The sequence below is a fragment of the Sphaerodactylus townsendi genome, linkage group LG11 (genome assembly GCF_021028975.2).
Source record: "Sphaerodactylus townsendi isolate TG3544 linkage group LG11, MPM_Stown_v2.3, whole genome shotgun sequence".
Lineage (NCBI taxonomy): Eukaryota > Metazoa > Chordata > Lepidosauria > Squamata > Sphaerodactylidae > Sphaerodactylus > Sphaerodactylus townsendi.
Window position 1 is genome coordinate 67,733,093 of NC_059435.1, and position 21,535 is coordinate 67,754,627.

A 21,535-nucleotide genomic window follows, 5' to 3' on the forward strand; every position below is an offset into this window, starting at 1 on the left:
CGAGGGCCAGTGGGAGGCGCCGGGCGGGGAGCCTTGAAGTGCGGCGTGCCGGGGGGCGGGCGGCCGAGAGGGAGAGAGGGAGCTGCCGGGGGACCCGCGGCCGGGCTGGGAGCGGGTCAGGCGGGCGGGATGGGGCGCTGCCGCTGCTGCTGCTGCCGCTGCCGGTGGTGAGAGTGGAGGAGGGTGGGGGGGGGGGGGCGCCATGGAGAAGTCGCAGAGCTTCCGCATCGACGCGCTGCTGGCGGCCGAGCCCCCCAAGTCGGGGGTGGGCTCGACGCCCCAGACGGCGCCGCTGGCCCTGGTCACCTCGGCCGGGCCGGCGGGGCGCAGCAGCAGCGCCTCCAGCTCGGGCAGCTCGGGCAGCTCCGGCCGCCCCCGCGGCAGCCCCTCTCCGCCGCCCGGCCTGCTGGGGGTCCCGTGCGGCCTGGGGCCCAAGTCGGCCTTCCTGGGCGGCGGCGGCGTGGGCGGCGGGGGTCCCGGGGCCGGCCCCCACTCGGCGCTGGGGCTGCACCCGGTCGGGCCGCCGCCCGCCGCCCTCTACGGCCCGGCCGTCTACGGCTACCCGGCGCTCGCCTCGCAGCACCCGGCCGCCCTGGCCTACCCGTACGGGCCGCCGCCCCCCGCCGCCGCCGCCGGAGACCCCCTCAAGCTGGCCGCCGCCGCCGCAGGCACCTTCCAGTTGGACCAGTGGCTGCGCGCCTCCACCGCCGGCATGATCCTGCCCAAGATGCCCGACTTCAACGGTGAGCGCGGGCGGGGGGGGGGGCGGGGGGCGCTCCTGATCCCCGGGTGGTCTCCTTCCCGCCGGCTCCCTCCCTGCTCGCGGGCCTCCCCCGCCCCCATCCCAGGCCAAGGCTCGCTGCCCGCTGGCGGCTCCGGACACCCCTCGCGCGCACCAGGCCACGGGCTCCCGGAGGCGGCTCTGGGGGGTCCGGATCGAGCCCCGGGCCCGGCCCGTTTGCTGCGCGGGGGTCCTTCGTCCTCGGGGCCGAGCCGGGCTCTCTGGGCTCTGCCTTCCTCCCCGGGCCCGCAACAGCCCATCCACGCGGAGCTCCGCGCCGCCCCTCCCACGGGCTTGGCCAGCTCCTCGGCCTCCAGGCGTCGCGGCCTCGCCCTGGCCTGCCGGGCCCAGCCAGGCTCCAGCCGCCCCCCCCCCCGCCCCCGGGGTGGCTCCCCGTCGAGTGTCCCCAGGCCCCGCGCAAAGAGGACCGTCCCCCAGGCTATCGAGCGGGAGAAGCTGCCGCAAAGGGACGGAGACGCTCCCGGGTCCCCAGCCCAGCTCCGCCTTGGCCGGGAAAGAAACGTCCCCCGCTGCGGGGCTGCGTCCGGCTGCCTTCCGTGGCCTCCTGCTCGCCCCCCTCCCCATCCAGTCCTCGACACCCCCCCCCCCAAGCTGCGGGGGTTCCTCCCATGGAAAGCCCGGCCTTCAAGAGGGGCAAGACCGGCGGCCGAGATCGCCGGAGGGGGGGGGGAGAGAAAAGCCGCCGCCCCCCCTCGGACCTCCGGGCCTGCGGAACCCCTTTGACCGGGCGCCCCTCTGGCAGTCCGCTGAGGACAACCTCTCTGCCGGGCCTCAGGGGGGAAAAAATCTATTAACGTATGTTTTTTTGGCGGGGGGGGGGGCAACCCCTCTTCACTGGCAGGAGCAGGGGGGGGGGGGCGTCTGATCCGAATCAAGGGATCCCGGAAAGGGGTCGGACTGGAGGCTGGACGGGACCTGGTTTCGCCTTGACGCCCCCGCTTCGAAAAAGAGCCCCCCTGCTCTCTGCCACCGGACCCAGGACCCACAGCAACGGAGAGGGGGACGGTGGTTGTGTCTTAGGCGAAAAGCTGCCGTCTCGTCCGGGTTTGCCCCCGGAGTCTGCAGGGGTTGCTGGGGTCGCCTTCGAGGAAGCGTCGCGCAGCATCCCGCAGGCGCCGGGCGGTGAAGGGAGTCCGCCTGACCCGGGTCAACGGATCTCTGTTCCTGTCCGGTTTTCTTTTAAGTTCTCGAGGGTCTCGCTTTGAAAGGCCACGACCCCCCTCCCCTCCCCTCCCCTCCCCCAACAGGCGAGGGAGATCACAGCCCCCCCCCCCCCCCGCCGCCCAGCGCAATTCCGTTTTATTGACGTGCGCCCGTCAGGACTGGATTCTCCAACGATCCACACTCATGCTTACCGACGAGTAAACCCCCGTCCTCCAGCCCTCGAAAGGCCGGCTTGCTAGGCGGACGGCGCTACTCTTTGATGCGATTTGAATCCGGTTTTATGTTGGTCGAATTGGTGGACGTTTTTTTTTTAACTTTCTGCCTTTGATCCGGCTGGCCCCGTCCGCTGGCTATTGTTCGTCCCGGGGCTGGTGGTGACCCTCCTCTCCACCTGGCAGCCTGCTCCGGGCCGGAGGGAAACGGCCCCCCTGCGATGATACTCTGTGGCGCTCCGGATTGACGGGGGTCTCGTTCCCCTGCGAATTTGGCACGGCGCCGTGAACCTTCCGCAGCAAACAAGGCGAGGGGGTCTCGGAATCCCAGTTATTTCAGAAAAGAAGGAAACCGAAACCCTTTCCTTCCTTCCTTCCTTCCTTCCTTCCTTCCTTCCTTCCTTCCTTCCTTCCTTCCTTCCTTCCTTCCCTTCCCTTCCTTCCTTCCAGGCGGCCGGGTCCGGCTGCTCCGTTTCTCCACTCGGTTGCCTTCTACAAACCGATTTCCTCCCGCTCAGGATTTCCGAAGCCGACCCTTGGGCTGCGGGGGACGGCTCTCTTCTCCGAGCCCAGGGGGGGGGGGGGTTCCCCTTTCCCCTTCGATTAACCCTTCGGGCCCTGAGGTCAAGAAAGAGCCCAGCTGTTCGTTTGGCCTGGCGTCAGCAGGCCTCGCCCCCCCCCCCCCCGCTGATCAAAGGCTCCGGGAGAGTCAGCTGCGGGATCGGGGTCGCTTTGCGCGCCCTCGGAGGAGCCACGGGAGGAGGGACCCCACCGGCTCTGCAGCGCCCGGACCGCGAGCCGAGCTCTGGGCCGAGCGCGGGCAAAGCAGGCCGAGGCTGGAGAGAGGGCCGGAGTGAGTCGGGCCCGCCCGAGATGCTCCAAACCTGCCGGCCCTCCAGCCGGGGCAGCCCCCGCGGCGTCCCCTCGCCAGTGCCCGGGATCGCGCCTTCGCACCGGCCCCGCGGCAGGCAAGCAGCGCTCCCCGGGGCCTCCGCCGCCGCCGCCGCTCGCCTTAGCGCCTTCCCCGAGCGGCGGAGGAGAAGCCGGCCGGGGCGCCTGGAGCGCGGGGAAGCCGACGAGGAGCCGGGCGGCTCCCTTCGGGGACCCTCTTTCCCGCCGGAGCGGAGCCCCCCGGGCATTGGAGCCCAGCCTCAGACGGGCGGGAGGGTCCGGAGGCGCCTCTGCTGCTCGGGAGGGAGAAGAAGAGATGGCTCCGCATCGCCCAACCGCTCCCATTCATTCAGCGGACCTCTGAATTAAGCCGGTTCATTTGCAACGGAAGGGAATAAAATGGAGTTGTGTTGTTTTTTCTTTTGTTTAAAAAAAAAAAAAAGGCCAAGCGCCGGCGCCTGCTTAAGGGAAGGGAACGGCGCGGCCCACGGGAAGACGAGCGCCGGTTTGGGGCGGAGGGCCGAGGCGAACCGGGGGGAGCCTGGGCTCCGGAGGGCTGAGAGCCGGCCCACCCGGCTGGTCTGGAAGGGGCTGAGGGACTCGACCCGCGCTCCCTGAAAGGACAGAAAATTAATGTCGCTTTATTGACATTTTTATTATTTCAATTGAAAACTTACATTAAAAATTATATTAAAATATCAATAAAGGGAAATATAAATATATCGATAAAGGGAAATATAAATATATCGATAAAGGGAAATATAAATATATCGATAAAGGGAAATATAAATAAAGAAAAATGCATTAAAAATAGTCAGGACCCCAAACTAGAGCCTCAGGAACGAAAGTCAGTCCCAGGGTCCCCAAAAGAGGCTTCCCCAATAGACTGGCAGTGAATTCTCCATCCTCCTGGCCTCCTTTTTCCTCCTTTGTTTTATTTTGTTCGGGTCACCTTCGTTGGAGATCCACTGTGGCTCCGGGGTTTCTGGTAATGGTGAATTGTCCTGTTGGAAGCCGCCCTCAGCTGGGAAGGGCTGCGGAGAAATCAGATGCACGGACAAATGGTGCCTGTGTGATCCTCTTGAAGAGCTCCGGTCTTGAAACCAGCCAGAAAGTGGCAAAGATTTTGCCAGGGAGATGAATGGCCGCTTGCTTCTTTATTCTATCTGCCTTTGTACTTATGGCTCAATTGTGTTTATGGTTCGAGCATAATCATTGAGTATGCTTCATAGGCCATTACATGTTTTCTGTCTGCATAGCGAAATCATCAGCTTTACAAGCCAAGATTTCCAATCCACAAGTGCCAGGGGTGGGGTGGGGCGGGGCGGGGCGGGGTGGGGAGTGAATTAACCGGGTCTCTTTGGTGCCTGTCCTTGGCTGTCCTTCTCGGAGGCAGGATTCAGGGGCTGGCCCCACACTCCGCGCTGGCCTCTTTCCCCCACCCCCTCTTTGGTCTCACTGGGGCCTCCTCTGCTCTCCTCCGCAGCCCAGGCGCAGTCCAACCTGCTGGGCAAATGCCGCCGCCCGCGCACCGCCTTCACCAGCCAGCAGCTGCTGGAGCTGGAGCACCAGTTCAAGCTGAACAAGTACCTGTCCCGGCCGAAGCGCTTCGAGGTGGCCACGTCGCTCATGCTCACCGAGACGCAGGTGGGTCAGGGGCCCACGGAGGGAGGGGAGCTGGGGTGAGGCTGGGGCAGGGCCCCTTGGCCCCTGGGAGAAGGGCCTCTGCCGGGCAGGAGCACCCCACTGGGACAATCAGCCAAGATGCCATGGGGAGGGGCAGTCATTTATTTATTACTTCTAGGTCAGTCAACCAAGAGGTCATGGGGGAAGAGTTGTTTACCTATTTATTTATTGTTGTTTACCTATTTATTTATTGTGGCATCAAGTAACAGCTGATTTATGATGACCAGGTCGGGTTTTCAAGGCAAGAGTCATTCATAGATGGTTTGCCACTGCCTGGCTCCCTGTCATGCTCCCTGGCGTTCTTCGGGGGGGGGGGGGGGGGGAGGTTTTTCCATCCAAATACTAACCAGGGTTGATCCTGCTTAGCTTCTAGGACTGTCCAGCTTGGGTGTTTCATTTATTTATTTATATTTATCTACTGCCTTTTAGCCCATGGAGACCCAAAGCATTCTCCTGTCCTCCATTTTATTATCACAACCACCCTGGGAAGTAAGCTAGGCAGAGAGTGTGTGATTGGCAATAAAAACTATCTGATCAACCTCTGCATAACTGGCACAAAAAAGGAAGACAAAAATATAAAAGATAGATAGATAGATAGATGGATAGATGGATAGATGGATAGATGGATAGATAGATAGATAGATAGATAGATAGATAGATAGATAGATAGATAGATAGATAGATAGATAGATAGATAGATAGATATAAGCATGTGTATGTATGTGTGTGTGTGTGTATATATATATATAAGCATGTGTATGTATGTATGTGTGTGTGTGTGTATAAGCATGTGTATGTATGTATGTGTACGTATGTGTGTATATATATATATGATGATATGTATGATGATATTCAATGATATAACAAATATTACAACAATTCCCACCAGCATGAAATACAACAATGTGAGTCAACACAACTTAATGAAAGTAAATATGCATAATAAAACCCAAATATAACAAGAACAAATACAAATAATTTTGAGATTTGAATTACAGTCGAAATCAAAACAGAGTCAACCCAGTGTTAATATCCAAAAATTAAAATTATGAAAAACAAGGATTAAGACACCGAGTTGGATATTACACACTATGGATTTTAATTGTCGATTTCCAACTGTAATTCACAAATATTAAAAAACTTTTTTCTTTGTATTTATTTATTATGTCGGAGGTTTCATTATACATATTTACTTTCACTCAAATTATTGTATTTCGTGTTGGTAGGAATTGTTGTGATACATGTTATATCGTTGAATATTTTCAAGCTTGTTATATCAAGCTTATTTTTGTCTTCCTTTTTTGTGCCAGTTGTGCAGGAAAGAGTTGACATCGACGGTTTGACTTCATTCTTTTATTGTATGTGATGATCCATCCAAAGAGAGTCACCCACCAAAGCTGCGAGTATGTAAGCGACTCAATTCCTAAAAAGTATGATTTGGGTGGGGGCAGGTATTCTTTCTTCTGCCCTGACCTGGACAGCCTAGGCTAGCCCAGTCTCATCAGATCTCAGAAGCTAAGCAAGGTCAGCCTTGGTTAGTATTTGGATGGGAGACCTCCAAGGTCACTACACAGAGGCAGTCAATAACAAACCACCTCTGATGCATCTTTTGCCTTAAAAGCCCCATGGAGGGGTCACCGTAAGTTGACTGCGGCTCACAAGCGGAGCTGCAATGGGGACATCTGGGGCAGCTTGCCCCGGGCACGGCCATTGCAGTCATATGGTGGGACAGGGGCAGGGTGGGGCGTTTTGGGGTGGGAGGGGTGTGTGGGCAGTTCATGTCTCGTGCACAGTTTCCCCTCCCTTCGTCACTGCTGCAGCTTGAAAGCAAAATAAACAAACAAAAATAAAATTATCCTCAAAGTGCAAGGATATCCTGAGAACAGCTTAGCACAGTGATGGTGAACCTTTTTGAGACCGAGTGCCCAAATTGCAACCCAAAACCTGCTTATTTATCACAAAGTGCCAACATGGCAATTTAACCTGAATACTGAGGTTTTAGTTTAGAAAACAAAATGGTCCCGAAGTGTGGTAATTACTTGCCAGAGCAGGGGCTGCAATGCCCATTAAGTATGTGGGTAGCTGCCCAGGGCAATTCACCTTGTAAAGGCATCAAAATGCAGGGGTTCGTGTTTTGGTTGGTCATTTTAGTGGTTTTCCATTTTTGGCCTCGCAGGGCACAGTTTTTAGGCTAGCGGCACCAAAATTTCAGTATATCATCAGGAGATTGTCCTTCTCCTACCCCCCAAGTTTGGTGAGGTTTGGTTCAGGGAGTCCAAAGTTATGGACTCCCAAAGGGAGTGCCCCATCCCCCATTGTTTCCAATGGGAGCTAATAGGAGATGGGTCTACAGTTTTGAGGGTCCATAACTTTGGCCCCCCTGAACCAAACTTGCACCAAACCTGGGGGGTATCATTAGGGCAGTCTCCTGATGGGACCATGAGACTGTGCCTTCACAAATGTGCCCCCCCAGCCTGCAACCCCCATTGACAGCAATGCAGAAAACTCAATGCAGAACAAAGATTCTTGGGCAAATTTCTGGGATGTTCCTGCAGGGGGTGCATTTTCGATGTATCAGCACCAAAATTTTAGGATATCATCTGGAGACTGTCCTGATGGGACCCCCCAAGTTTGGTGCAGTTTGGTTTAGGGGGTCCAAAGTTATGGACCCTCAAAAGGGTAGCCGCCATCTCCTTGCAAAGAATGAATGGGTGAATCCTGACCCTAGGAGGGTTTACTCAGAATCAAGGCCAACCTAGATATGTGTGTGTATGGGGGTGTGTGATTTTCTGCTCCCCCACATGACGAACTCTGTGTGTGCGTGCCCACAGAGAGGGCTCTGAGTGCCACCTCTGGCACGCGTGCCATAGGTTCGCCACCACTGGCTTAGCAAAACAGGTTAGGCTGAGATCAGCTGATATGTCCAAGGTTGTTCATTGAGCTTCTGTGAACAATCCCAGCAGACAGTCCTAGATGGACTAGTTCTGCCGCTTCATCTAATAGCTGGCACCATTGCCGCTAATGAGTGCTCAACCAAGAAAAATCTGCCCCTTCCCAACATTTCTGTTGCCCCCTCTCAAGAGATCCAAGTTGATAAGAGGTCCAAGTTGGGAGGTCCAAGTTGATAAGATCCACCAAGAGACAGGAAGAGAGTTTGGATTTTAACCCTGCTTTTCTCAACTGTAAGGAGTCTCGGAATGGCTTCCAATCCTTTCCCTTCCTTTCCCCACAACAAACACCGTGTGAGGTAGGTGGGACTGAGAGAGTTCTGAGAACTGTGACTGGCCCAAAATCACCCAACAAGCTTCATGTGGAGGAGCGGTGAAACAAATCCAGTTCACCAGATAAGAGTCTGTGGCTCATGTGGAGGGGTAGAGAATCAAAGCTAGTTCTCCAGATCAGAGCCCACTACTCCTAACCACTCATGTTCTTTTGAACAACTCCAAAAAGGAATGGAAGAAGGAACTCTGGTCCCATCAGCTGGATATGAACAATGGTGTGTGTGTGGTGTTGCCGCCATATTTTCAAAAAAACTGAGTTATAAGAGTTATAAGAACATAAGAACAACATAAGAACAAGCCAGCTGGATCAGACCAGAGTCCATCTAGTCCAGCTCTCTGCTACTCGCAGTGGCCCACCAGGTGCCTTTGGGAGCTCACATGCAGGATGTGAAAGCAATGGCCTTCTGCGGCTGTTATGAACTGGAACCAGCTTCATTTCACATCTTGGCTGCACGGAATTCACTAAAGCGGTCTCAATCAGTCCTAGATAGTAAGGTTGGCCTACCTTCCAGTGTTGTTGGGACTGCTGGCACAATTTAAGTTGAGCTCTCTGAAATCCTGACGTGGCTTCTACTTGTTTATGTTAGGAAATTCCCATCCAGCCTTCCTTTTACTGCAATAACATGCAAGACTAAAACCAAATAAAACAAATTTATTGTGGCTGTTAGTTTCATTCTCATGTCACTGAAAACAGTTCAAAGCTATTCATGAAACAGCAGTGATGTGCAGGAGTCTTGCGGCCTCTTGTTTTACTTTTATTTTAGCACCTTAAACTTTTTATTTCAACAAGTGCATTGGGTGGACTAGAACCTGCTTCATCAGGCTATTCCATCAGAATCATCGAAGAGCATTGCCATTGATAACTGAGTGCTTTTTAAAAAGTGAGCATTTCCCAGGATTGAACCTTCCCAGAAAGCCGTCCTTTGACCCGGAAACTATTTCCCCCTAATTCCAGGTGCATAAAATGATAGCAGACTTGAGCGGTACGACTCAAAGTAGACAAGTGGGCATGTACAGCAAACCCCCACCTTCATGAAGAAGAAATACTCCACAAAGCAGATTCTTTCAAAAGAAGGCTTTTACCGTACGTAGAGTTGCTATAAGTACATGATACTATATACAGAGTATATTAAGCAGTCCAACAAAGTGCTTCGCCAGGCACCTGTTTCCCTAAGGAACAAACACACAGTACATTGCTGTTGCTTATATACATGGTTCCACCAATCACTGTAAAGGTCACTAGCAACTGGATTGAACTGGTCTGCTTGCTGTTCTCTAGCTGTCAGATCATTCCTTTCTTGCTGACTCATACCTCTGCTGGATAGGATATGATCACCTACTAGTGGTCCCTGGCCCCTCGGTGATGTGGCTGGCCTCCACACGGACCAGGGCCTTCACGGCTCTGGCCCTGGCCTGGTGGAACGCTCTTCCTCCAACTGTCCGGGCCCTGCGGGACCTTGGTGAGTTCCGCAGGGCCTGTAAGACGGAGCTGTTCCGCCGGGCCTTTGGAGGAACCGGCCGCTGATGGTGCGCCCCCCCTTTCATGGCCCTCTACCTCATGGCCCTCTACATCTGGGACCTGCCATTCGCTGCTGGACGCCATTTATATTTATTATTGTATTTTTATTGTATTTTATTGTATTGTATTTATAAGATTTAGCTTTTACTGTTTTATCACTGCTTTTAAAGATTTAGCCATTTTATGTTATATTGTGTTTGTTGTTGTTCACCGCCCGGAGCCCCTTGGGGATAGGGCGGTATAAAAATCTAATAAATAAATAAATAAAAATAAAAAATGATCTAACTGTCATGACATAAAAGCTGACTATGGCCTTTCAGCAGTGCTCAGGAAGAGTGCTCAGGCTTTGGGGAAGAGCCCCTCGACCCAGGGATGCCCTGTCTTCCTCTTGGCACCAAAACATAAGGAGTACCCGCATGAATCAGCTCAGCAGTCCGTCCAGCTCAGCATCCTGTCTCCCGCCGTGCACAATGTTCTAAACCTCTATCATGTCCCCTCTTGGTTGTCCCCTTCCGCACATGCAGAATAATGCACTTTCGATGCAATTGAACAATCACTTGCAAGTATATCTTGCTATTTAGCACAGTAAAATCCAACTGCAAAAAAGTGCGTTGAAAGTGGATTGGAAATGTACTATTCTAAATGTGTGGATGCTTCAGCTTTTCCTCCTAGGGACTGCATCTGCGAGGCCTTGCATTGTGGGATCCTGGGAAAGGGCTCCCGGTTTCATAAGTGTGCATCCTTTCTCCTCCCCCAGGTGAAAATTTGGTTCCAGAACCGGCGCATGAAGTGGAAACGGAGCAAGAAGGCCAAGGAGCAGGCTGCGCAAGAGGCGGAGAAGCAGAAAGGAGGTGGTGCATTGGGGGAGGACAAGGTGGGGGATGAGCTGCCCCCAGGTGGGGCAGAGAAGAGTGCTGGGGGGCGCCGGTTGCGAGAGCTCAGGGACAGTGACCTGGAAGAAGAGGAGGAGGAGGAGGATGAAGATGACGATGATGAAGAGGACCGACCTGGACACTGCTGCCCCTATGGCTCCCCAGATTGCTCTGACGGGGACGAGGATGGAAGGCAGCCCCGTAGCAGGCATGGGGGACCACACCCACCACTGCCCCCAGCCCCAGCTCCCTAAGTCCCAGGATTCCAGGGCCAGTCACTCCCTTGACTCCGGTTTCCCAAAAGATTCTGCCCTCCAAGAATCCATTGGCTGCTCCGTGGCTGAAGTCAGGAGTTCTTCTGGTGCCATATTTTTTTATCATCAAATCACGTGACTCTTGGTGACCTCATAGGGTTTTTAAGATAAGAGAGGTTCAGAGGTGGTTTGCCATTGCCTGCTCCTTTCTCACAGCCCTGGACTTCCTTGGTGGTTTCCCATCCAAATACTAACCAGTGATAGCCATGCTCAGCTTCTGAGATCTGGCGACATCCAGCTGCTAGCCTGTGTAGGTCAGGTAATACTACTAATGCTATCTTGGTCAGGTGACACCACTAAAGCTTACTTCCAGCCACCTAGTGGTGGCGAACCTTTGGCACTCCAGATGTTATGGACTACAATTCTCATCAGCCCCTGCCAGCAAAGCCAATTGGCCATGTTGGCAGGGCCTGATGGGAATTGTAGTCCATAACATCTGGAGTGCCAAAGGTTCGCCACCACGGACCTATGGCAAAAGCCCTGGCTGGTCTGCCCATGTGCTCTATTCCTTACCCACCTTGAACCATGAGGAAAGGAGACATATATTTTAATTACCGAATCCCTTTTCCTTCTAGAAGACAAAGAAGAGCTGGATTTTATACCCTGCTTTTCTCAACTATAAGAAGTCTCAGAGCAGCTTGCAAACTCCTTTCCCTTCCTGTCCCCACAACAGACACATTGTGAGGTAGGTGGAGCTGAGAGAGTTCTGAGAGAACTGTGACTGGCCCAAGGTCCCCCAGCAGGCTTCACGTGGAGGAGCAGGGAAACAAATCCAGTTCACCAGATAAGAATCTGCCACACACGTGGAGGAGTGGAGACTCAAACCCAGTTCTCCAGAGTCTACCACTCTTTATCACTAAACTGTGCTGACTATATAGGGTTCAATACCACCACCCCGCGCCACTTGCTACTCAGCCTTTCTTGTCCCAAGTCTCTGGCCCCTTCTGCACATGCAAAATAATGCACTTTCAATCCACTTACAATGCATTTTGCAGGTGTCTTTTACTTTGCAGAATAGCAAAATCCATTTGCAAACAATTGTGAAAGAGTATTGAAAGTGCATTATTCTGCATGTGCAGAAGGGGCCTCTCACTACAACGTCTCCCCTTCTCCATTTTGGTTGCTTTTAGTACTTGGATAGCCCTCTCACTTCCTTACAAGAAGAAGAAGAAGAGTTTGGATTTATATCCCCCCTTTCTCTCCTGTAGGAGACTCAAAGGGGCTTACAATCTCCTTGCCCTTCCTCCCTCACAACAAACACCCTGTGAGGTGGGTGGGGCTGAGAGAGCTCCAAAAAGCTGTGACTAGCCCAAGGTCACCCAGCTGGCGTGTGTTGGAGTGCACAGGCTAATCTGAATTCCCCAGATAAGCCTCTACAACTCAAGCGGCAGAGCGGAGAATCAAACCCGGTTCCCTCAGATCAGAGTGCAGAGATTCCCACTCTGCTGACATGGCTTTTACATCCACATCTCGGCTTGTGTCCTTGGCTAGCTGACCCTACTCTGCCCAAAAGGATCTCTCCGGTCCCCACTGGATCTTTCACAATTATGTGGTCATTAAAGTATCCCCGAAATTGCTCCAACCAGTAAGGTGGAAGTCCTGCATTGGTTCAAGCAGGTAAAACCATGCACATTTGCTTCATTTTCAGGTTTTCTGAAGTTTGCACAATATAGGGGTTTGGGTTTGTTTTTTGGTGGGGTTACAAAAATTGGGATGCCTACTGGCAGATCACATTGACCTGGGCCTAAAGTCTGCTCATAGTACTTTGCTGCTGCATTTCAGCTCCCAACAATTACAAACAGGCTGGAAAAACCTCACAGGTAATGTCAAACAGCTTAATATTTGTCTCACCCTTTTTGTTAGCCGTTGATAAACTGAAATTCCAGTTCCACCAGTGGAAACGAAGAGGGCTGTTTACTTGTCCCCTCAAATGCAGGTCACAGTGTTAAAAGATGACACTAGAAACGTGACTTCTCCCTTTTGGACATGTTGCTCTTTCACTGCACCAGTATTGAGAGTTTTTGTTCTTATTCTATAACAAGCAATCGGGGGAAAACGTAGGTCATAAAGGGATGAACTGCTGGGAATCTCTGGCAGAGGACAGTATTGTCTTTATTTTTGTACATTGTATTTATAAAGAGAGAAAATACCTCTACTTATGCATGCTAAGTTATTAATCAGCTTCTCCAATGTGCCAATGATATGTAAAATAAATGGTTTTATACTTGAGAACTGTGCAGACTTATTGAACAGCAGCCTACGTTGATTTTAAATGCTTGGTCCTGCTGGGCCAGAATATTAATTTATTTAGCTTCAGTTTTGTCTTCTCAGATGGTCTCTAAGTTAGGGAGTCTCTCCAGTCATGCTGTAAAACAGAAGGCTCCAATGTGATGCCCATCAACCAGTTTCCTGGCCCCAATCAAGTATTTCCAGAGAGTGGAAGAGGGAAAGGGTGGGATATTTGCCCAGCAAGGCTCTGATTGGTTGCTGGAAATTTGATTGGCTGTGCCAGCACAACAGCACTGTTGCAGCCACTATAGTGCCTCTGGTTCCACCTCATCCAGCACCATTTCAGCATTCCTAAGATGCTCACAGGTGCTGCTGTAGAAGATCCTTCCTCTTGATTGGAGACATCCAGGACCAAACAGGAGACTGTCAACATCTCTACCTCACAGGGTTGTTGTGTGGCTTCTATTTGAGCCATAACTACATACAAAGCAGGAATATTAGCGTTTTCTCCCTCTACCCAACTCCAGAAACAGGGTGCCACAAATGCAGTCGGAGACAGAGCTCCCATTCCTTGACTAGCTCAATAATTGAATTAATTGAATGAACATGGGGAATTGCTGCTTCTGTAACCATTGTGAAGCATTTCCTACCATGGGGATAACATGTTGGGAAAGCCTGCTAAACTGGACTATCCATCAGCTCGCTCAAGGGCAGGGACCCCGCTTAGGGAAGAAGGTTAACGGGGAAATAACAGGGCCACACCAGTCAAAGGAGATAAAAGATAAGGCCAATGCTGATGGTGCAAAATAAGGTGTAAAAAAAGTATTTTTGGGGGGGAAATTGCTGCAAGACTAGCACATCCTCCTGAAGAAGCCTCTTGGTGAAAAATGAAGGGAATTGTGGTTATTTTAACTGAGGGTATTGAAATGTATATTTTACCTTGTTTTGCACCATTGGCCTTGGCCTTATTTTTTATCTCCAGGGGAAAAGGTGAGCAACCTGAAATATGCCTGCTTTCCCCTTGGCCACTGTATGACTTGGATATATAAATCACAGTGGCCTCAATCTGTCAGAAGTTAGTAATGATTAAATCAGGGCCATTATGGCTTATTTTTCAAGGCCTTGGTTCAGTGGCTTGAACCACTAATAATAACACACACACACAATAATATCATCATCAATAATATCACATATCAATAATAATAACACACACACTAATGCCACTTTTCTTTTATGGAAGGTAGTGATAGAGAAGTTGGGATTTGGCGTACCTGTCTGCTATGCAGCTGTTCAAAGTACACAGTGCCTCTGGGACAAAGAAAGGAAGCAATCCCTAGTCTAGCTGTCTCCAACCTATTTCCCTCCAGATGTTCACGGACTGCAGTTCCCGTCAACTCAGCCAATTTGGCAGAGGCTGATGGGAATTGTAGTACATGAACATCTGGAGGACCATAGGTTGGAGACCCCTCTGCGAGTCCTTTTGGCTATGAGTTCCTTTTTTTTGTTTAGTTGGAGTTAAGCCCAGATGTTGCTCAAGTTGTCTATCTGTCTCTCTCTTTGGGCACCTTCACACATGCTGAATAATTCACTTTCAATGTACTTTGCAGCTGGATTTTACTGTGCTAAATAGCAAGATCCATTTGCAAATGATTGTTAAATTGCATTGAAAGTGCATTATTCAGCATGTGTGAAAGTCCCAAAAGAGCGCAAAGGGGTGCCCGGAGGTTCAGACATTTCTGTGACAAGAAGAAATTTATCAGGAGAACCTTTCCTATCACTGCATTTCCAAGGAAAGAATAAATACCCCCACTTTTAAAAATGGACTTCAATTGCTAACATACACCTGCTGGAAACCTAGGGGTGAAAATTGGCTACCTTAATAATTTAATATAATTTAATACCTTAAGGTGAAGGAGTGGTATAAAGCACTGGGTCTCTTCCTTGGGAGAAAGGAGGGTATGAATTAAGTAAATAAACAAATTAGTGTGTCCCCAGCTGCTTTGATGTGAAGGAATGGTGTCCTGTTGCAATGGTATTATTATTTGGACTCAATTGGATTGGGCAACAGGTTTTGTTTTGTCTCCTTACCTGTGGGATCAATTTGCATTATGGTGGCTTGTGTACTGGACCTGGGCACAGGCACTAGATTCAAATCCCAGCTGTGTGATCATGGGGATGTCTTGCTCTAGTCTGTCAGCCTAGACTCTTGAAAGCCAGAAATCTTTATTGTGCTATTGGATTCAACTTTTGCTCCATTAAAGAGCAACCTTCAAGGGCTGTTGTGTGGCTAAATCATGGATTTGCCCTCCTTGGAGGAAGGACGTCACAAGAGATTTGCTCAAAACCAGGCTTGGACCTAGAACATGTGTGAGAGAAATTAACTCTCTTAGGCACGGTGTAGAAGTTTTTTCCTAAAGATAATCGCCATCTCCTCAAGTATGTTACTGGTTTTATGTTATGTGATTACAATGTTGTTAACTGCCCTGAACCAAAAAGGGAAGGAGCAGTGTAGAAATTTAGTAGTAGTAGTAGTAGTAGTAGTAGTAGTAGTAGTAGTAGTAGTAGTAGTAGTAAGTAGTAGTAATAGAAAGGAGGAATCCTAATTTTGAGAGTCTGACTCAGTAGTTTGACCACCATTTTAAAATAATCAGTCGTTTCGGATTGGCATAAATCAAGTCAAAGTGTTAAGAGACATAATAATATGACAAATGTCATTAGTAAAACTTTTCTGCCCTGTGGCCTGCGATCCTCATGGGCAGTGGTGGGATCCAAAAATTTTAGCAACAGGTTCCCATGGTGGTAGGATTCAAACAGTGGCGTGCAGGGCCACCAATGGGGCTGGGCATGCAATTTTAATGTATGTGCGGGCTGGCATTCAAGGGCATTAATAATGTCTCTGTTATTGTAAAAAACTCTTACTGTAAAAAAAGTTCCTAATTTCCAGCTGGTATCTTTCTGCCCATAATTTAAACTCATTATAGCAAGTCCTATCATCTACTGCCAACAGAAACAACTACTTCTCCTCTAATTGACTGTCTGACAAATTCTTACTTTTGTTTCTAGAAATCAAAAGAAGGATACTTTCCTTAAACAAGGAACTTTACCATATTTCTAAAACATGTTTTTAAAACAGCCCAACAGGGAGAATTATCCCATTTTCTACCTTCGCTAACCAGCCACATAGGAAACAACAGGACTTGATGATTTTGGGACCTAATGGAATTTCTAATGGAAAAGCAGACCCAATTAGTAACCCCCTCTCGGCACACACAGATAATTAGTAACCCACTCTCGGAAACTGGTGAGAACCTGCTGGGTCCCACCTCTGCTCATGGGTATGAGGAGAAATCTAGCACCCAAACTGATTATGTGCAGATTCTGGTCAGGCAACAGAAAAAAGTACCTGTTTTCCATTAGGGTACCCTCTCAGTTTATGAAAAAAGGGCGATAAAAGGAGTCAGGTAAATTAGAATAGAAATCTGTCAATGGTACCTCTGAAGAGTATGTGCTTCAGTTAGGGTTATTAGGGAATGACACAGCTGCCACCAGGCTGTAAAGTAGACTTCCTGTCAGGTTTGGTTGCTCAGGTCCAGGACACCCCTGGCTGGTTTAGGGCATGGGGTATGTTCCTAAAGGAGCATGCTGACTGGGGATAGGGGGAATCCCTGAAATCAAGTTAGCCAGGATCCTGACAGACCCCCCCCCCTTTAGAAACGGAGAGTTAGCTGCTACCTTGGAGAAATGAGGTCACCCTCAAAAGCAGCCATTCTCTGCAGGGTAACAAATCTGCAATTTGGACTCCATCCGGAGGTTGGCAGCCTGGGTTTATTATAATTTATCTGCATATATGTGGATTGCCCCTGCAGCAAACGAAACCTTCCCCTATCTAAAAATAAATGAGGGGGGGGGGGACACCCCTAGAAATTAATACAGCTACTCTAGATGGACAGTTTCAGCTTTAGAGAGCCAGGATGTGTATTGGTTAAGAGCAGGTGCACTCTATTCTGGAGAACCGGGTTTGATTCCCTGTTCTGCCACTTGAGCTGTGGAGGTTTATCTGGGGAACTAGATTAGCTGGTGCACTCTAACACATGTCAACTGGGTGACCTTGGGCTAGTCACAGTTCTTCGGAGTTCTCTCAGCCCCACCTACCTCACAGGGTGTTTATTGTGGGGGGGGGGAGGGAGGGAAAGGCGATTGTAAGCCCCTTTGAGTCTCCTTACAGGAGATAAAGGAGGGATATTCTTCTTCTTTACAAGACTCTTCCGACCTGGCTCTTCCAAACGAAGGCTAACTCATCAAACCAAACTTTTCGGGCAGCGCCCGTTTGAAATCATCAGGAATCCAGGGCCGGGGAAGGCGGACAGGAGCCCCTGATTCGGATCCCGAGAACGTGTGAACGGGAGCGCAGCGCCCACAAGAGGCATCGGACTGGCAACTCGGGTCCAGACGCTCAGATCGGGGGCTCAGGTTGGTTGGGTGTCTCTGGCCAGTCGAGGGGCGGGGGGGTTGAAGAAAGGGGATTCTTCCACATCAGGCTTTTTATTTTATTTTTATTTTATTTTAAAAAACCCGACTCAGCACCGTCGCCGCATCAGCCCCAGAATAGGGAAGAGATTTATCAGCCTAATAAATTTGGTGATCAATAAATTTGCTGTCAATGCGGCGCCCCCCCCCCCCCCCCCATCAATTAGAGAGGATTTAAATATCATCACCGGCTCATCGGACTGCCGTTGGCCATTCATTCCCCGAGCCGTGAGTTACTGCCGAGTAGCGACCCGGGATCAGTCCTCCACCATCCTTCTTCTCTCGGCTTTCCATGGTCCGGTGGAGGTTTCCGGACCAGGCTCAGGCTCCGAGGGAGCTCCGGAGTGACTCCGGATTGACTCCGAGCGCTCTGGTCAAAGGGGCTGCGAAGTCCGGCTCTGGTACTCCTCCCCTTCCCCCCCCCCCGGGTTTAAAGTGGGTACAGAAAGGGGAAGTGGCCTGCCTTGCAAGATTGTTGTAAGGCTACAAATGTGAGGATGCAATCAGTTCAATTCAATAAGCCTTTATTGGCATATACACACTAGTATATAAAAAATACAGTTCCAGTTAAAAGTGAATAATAAAAAACTTTGCGTTTGTCATACATTCAGTTTACAGACTTCTGACAAAAACGTTGCCACTATAAGGCAACAATGAAAATCCTGACAGTTTAAAAGCATAACTACTTTATCTGGGGAGGATGCAATCCGTTGCCACATGCCCTGGAACTCAAAGGGCTTACTCTGAGCAAATAAATGTAGAGGTTTATGGCGATGGAGGATTTCAATGGGTATACTTGTGAGTAAACACGGAGTAAGAGTCCTTTTGCCCATAGAAATAGGACTGTTTTAATTTGTTTGTTTGTTTGCCTGAGCACCTTAAAGAACTGCCTGACAGGTAGAGAACTACAGTGGGTGGATTGGGCCCTTCCTTTCACATGGAGATGGGGAAAATAGTGAGTTTCTTTTTGTCCTAGGTCAGATTTCAGGGTGGGGGGAGTAAGCCTCCTTAATCTGCTTGGTCTTCTACCCTCTTAGTCAAAGACAGCTGCCAACTTTTTCAGAAGGCCTCGCTCCTATGTCTTCTTCCAAAGCAGAATTGATAAGGGGGAACTTTCTCACCATGATAACAAGTAATGGGGAAAACGTAAGGGACTTATGGCCTGCCCCTAAATGCTATTAAAAACACAGCACCTGGACCTTTTAAACAGTTGGCAAACATTCAAGTTAGTGGGGCTAGTTCTCCCCAGGAGATAGGATTGCCTTTTAACCAAGAAGAAGAAGAAAAAGGGGCACCTGTAACTTTAACAGCAATTGGATCTGAAGACATCAGCAAATGACTTCCTCATCAGAGGAACATGCTGCTCTTAAAAGCATGGAATCAGATGAGGCTGCACACTGCACCCTTTCTGGTCAGTTGGCAACCAGAACTGCAAAGGGCTGGCAGACTGCACGGTGGATCATACAAATATAATGTTAAATAGTACAGTTTAACTGTATTCCTCAAAGGTGAGCATGCCTCACTGTGAGTCGGAGCTGTAAATAAGATGGCTAGCAGGCCGCACTCCCTTGTACTGAGCCATTGTGCCTTTTTGAATAGCCCTGATCTCCTTAAAGCCTCTCTACGTGTCCCAAGAATGCTTTCAGTGTGCCAGACTACTAGGGTAAATATGGTTTACAGATCCCCCTTTTTATGGGCGGATTAAAGTTTATTTTCCATAATAGGGCACCTAATAAAAAGGCATAAAGCGCTGCCATTCTTAACAGCTGGCGGCTTCATTTAACACTTTCACTTCATAAATCTTGGCCAGGTGTTCCCAGAAGCGGGAAGTAAACAAATGCCCCCAAATGCTGAACTGTGTTTAGGGGTGGGGGGAATTAATTTCATTTTGGGGGGGGGGGGGGGGCACCAGCAATGGAGGGGATGAAGAAAAAAAAAGGGCCAGTTTGCCAACCAGCCTGGAAGAAAAGGCCACTTTTATGGAGGACTGATGTGTGGAAACGGCTGGGTGAAGCTTTTCAAGTCATGGAGGAAATTAGCCTCTATTAAAGGGACAGGATCCCCCCCTTCAGGAAGTTGAGAATCCTATCAGGCAAAGCACTGGGCAGATTTAAGAGATTTCTAGTGAAGATTTCCATTGCTGAAACTCTTCAAGTAAGCCCTGAAACACTCTTTCGGGACCCAGGAAAAGGTCAAAGAGAATAACAGGGATCCTCTTAACAAATGAGCCCTGTCCTGGAAGTCTTGGTGAGGATGTGCTACCAAGATATTTTCCAAAAGGTTGTTCGTAATGTTGGCGCACAAACGTGGAGAGACAGGATTCTGTATCAGCTTCCCTTTCTGTTCTCTGGCACTGCAGCTTCTGGGGACAAGGCCAAACACTTTGCTTGCATCTGCTGGGCTGGCATTCAGGCAGGCAGAGTGCAGGGAAAGAGGCAAATCCTATACCCCTGTATAGAGAGGCAGTATCATCAGTTGGCACTGATAATGGACAGAACAACAACAGATTCCGCTGCACCTAAGTGGCACAGCTCAGTATTATTATCATAACTGTTGTTGTTACCCTTTGCTTAGGATTGCAGTACTAACATAAAGCCCTAAAGGATCTAGGACCCACATATCTATGGGACCATCTCTCCTGGCATATTCCCCAAAGAGCACTTACTGGTAAATCTGAGAACAGTAACTGACTAGTGGTCCCTGACCCAAATAAAGTTCACATAGCCAGGTAGAACACTCGGTCCAAATGAGAACAGGGCCCTGCGGGACCTTAAGCAGTTTCAAAGGGCCTGCAAGACGGAGCTGTTTCACCACGTTATGGTTGAGGTGGACACGATATTATCTGGCCTCCCCATTCTTTCTTTTCTTTGGTTTAGTTCTATGGCCGTGGTGGTGAACCTTTGGCACTCCAGATGTTATGGACTACAATTCCCATCAGCCCCTGCCAGCATGGCCAATTGGCATAATTTTGCATTTATATTTTTTTCTTAACATTTCAAGATGGTTATAAACAACATCCTGATATTTTTTGATTGATGGTGGACTCCATAGAATCTATGGAGTCCACCATCAATCCCTCAAAGGTATGGGATGCTGTTTAAAGCCATCTTGTGTTAGGAAAATTATAAATTACAGGAATATGTTAAAATGTTTTTAGTGTTACATTATTATACTGAATGGCTGTGAGTCGCCCTGAATCTGACAGGGGCGGGGCGGCATATTAAGCCTAATAAACTAATCTATAACGTGCAATTTGCTGTTTTGAAGAAGGAAAGGGAACCCTACTTCCCCCAGTGCCACAGAGAGGGCAGAATGGGTTGGGGGCAGCTGTCTCATCTGTGTTTTCGTACAATCCCATTCCCAGAACGTCTGATGAAGAGGTGGCCCCTCCTCGGTAAATGTAGGGGCTGAGATATGGGCTACTCTTCCTGGCCTAAGGGTCTGCAACCTGAGGCTCTCCAGATGTTGGCCATGCTGGCAGGGACTAATGGGAATTGTAGTCAATGAACATCTAGAGAGCCACAGGTTGCAGACCTTGTGAGGATTCCATCCTGATTGGATTGGAGGAGGAGGAGGTACAGCCAGCTTCTCTACCAGAACCAATATAAATGGTTAAAGTAACGCACAGTTGAAGCCTTGTAGTTATTTGTGATACATTTTGTGATATTGTGATATTTTGTGTGTTTTTGGATATGGATGCATATTTTCTATTTAGATATTTATGTGTAGCTTTTATTGTCAAGAGTACGGCACAGTTAAATTTATTTAATATATTTTAATAGATTGCTGTTAGACTTCTCAACCTCTTTGGTTCCTACCTTGCTTTTCAGGTTGGGTTTGGATATTGCTTCCCTTTCTTTGGCTGCCAACAAGAATTGATCCCATTGCCTCTAATAAAAGGTTAATGCCTAACACACACCTTCTGGAGGCAGGGGCGGTGTGTGGTGTGTGTGGTGTGCGTGTCTCTCTCCCACCTGCATCCATTCATTTCCCTTTCACGTTTGCTTAAGGTAAATGTAACTCTGGGGCAGGCTGCCT

General features: G+C 49.8%; 1 protein-coding gene across 1 annotated transcript; it reads left to right on the plus strand.

Moving 5' to 3' along the window:
• Positions 1–202: 202 nt before the first annotated feature.
• Positions 203–11,048, plus strand: MNX1 (motor neuron and pancreas homeobox 1). Its single transcript, XM_048511573.1, has 3 exons — positions 203–743; positions 4,556–4,716; positions 10,313–11,048. Exons 1-3 carry the CDS (start codon positions 203–205, stop codon positions 10,679–10,681), a joined length of 1,071 nt encoding a protein of 356 aa, XP_048367530.1. The 3' UTR covers positions 10,682–11,048.
• Positions 11,049–21,535: the final 10,487 nt, after the last annotated feature.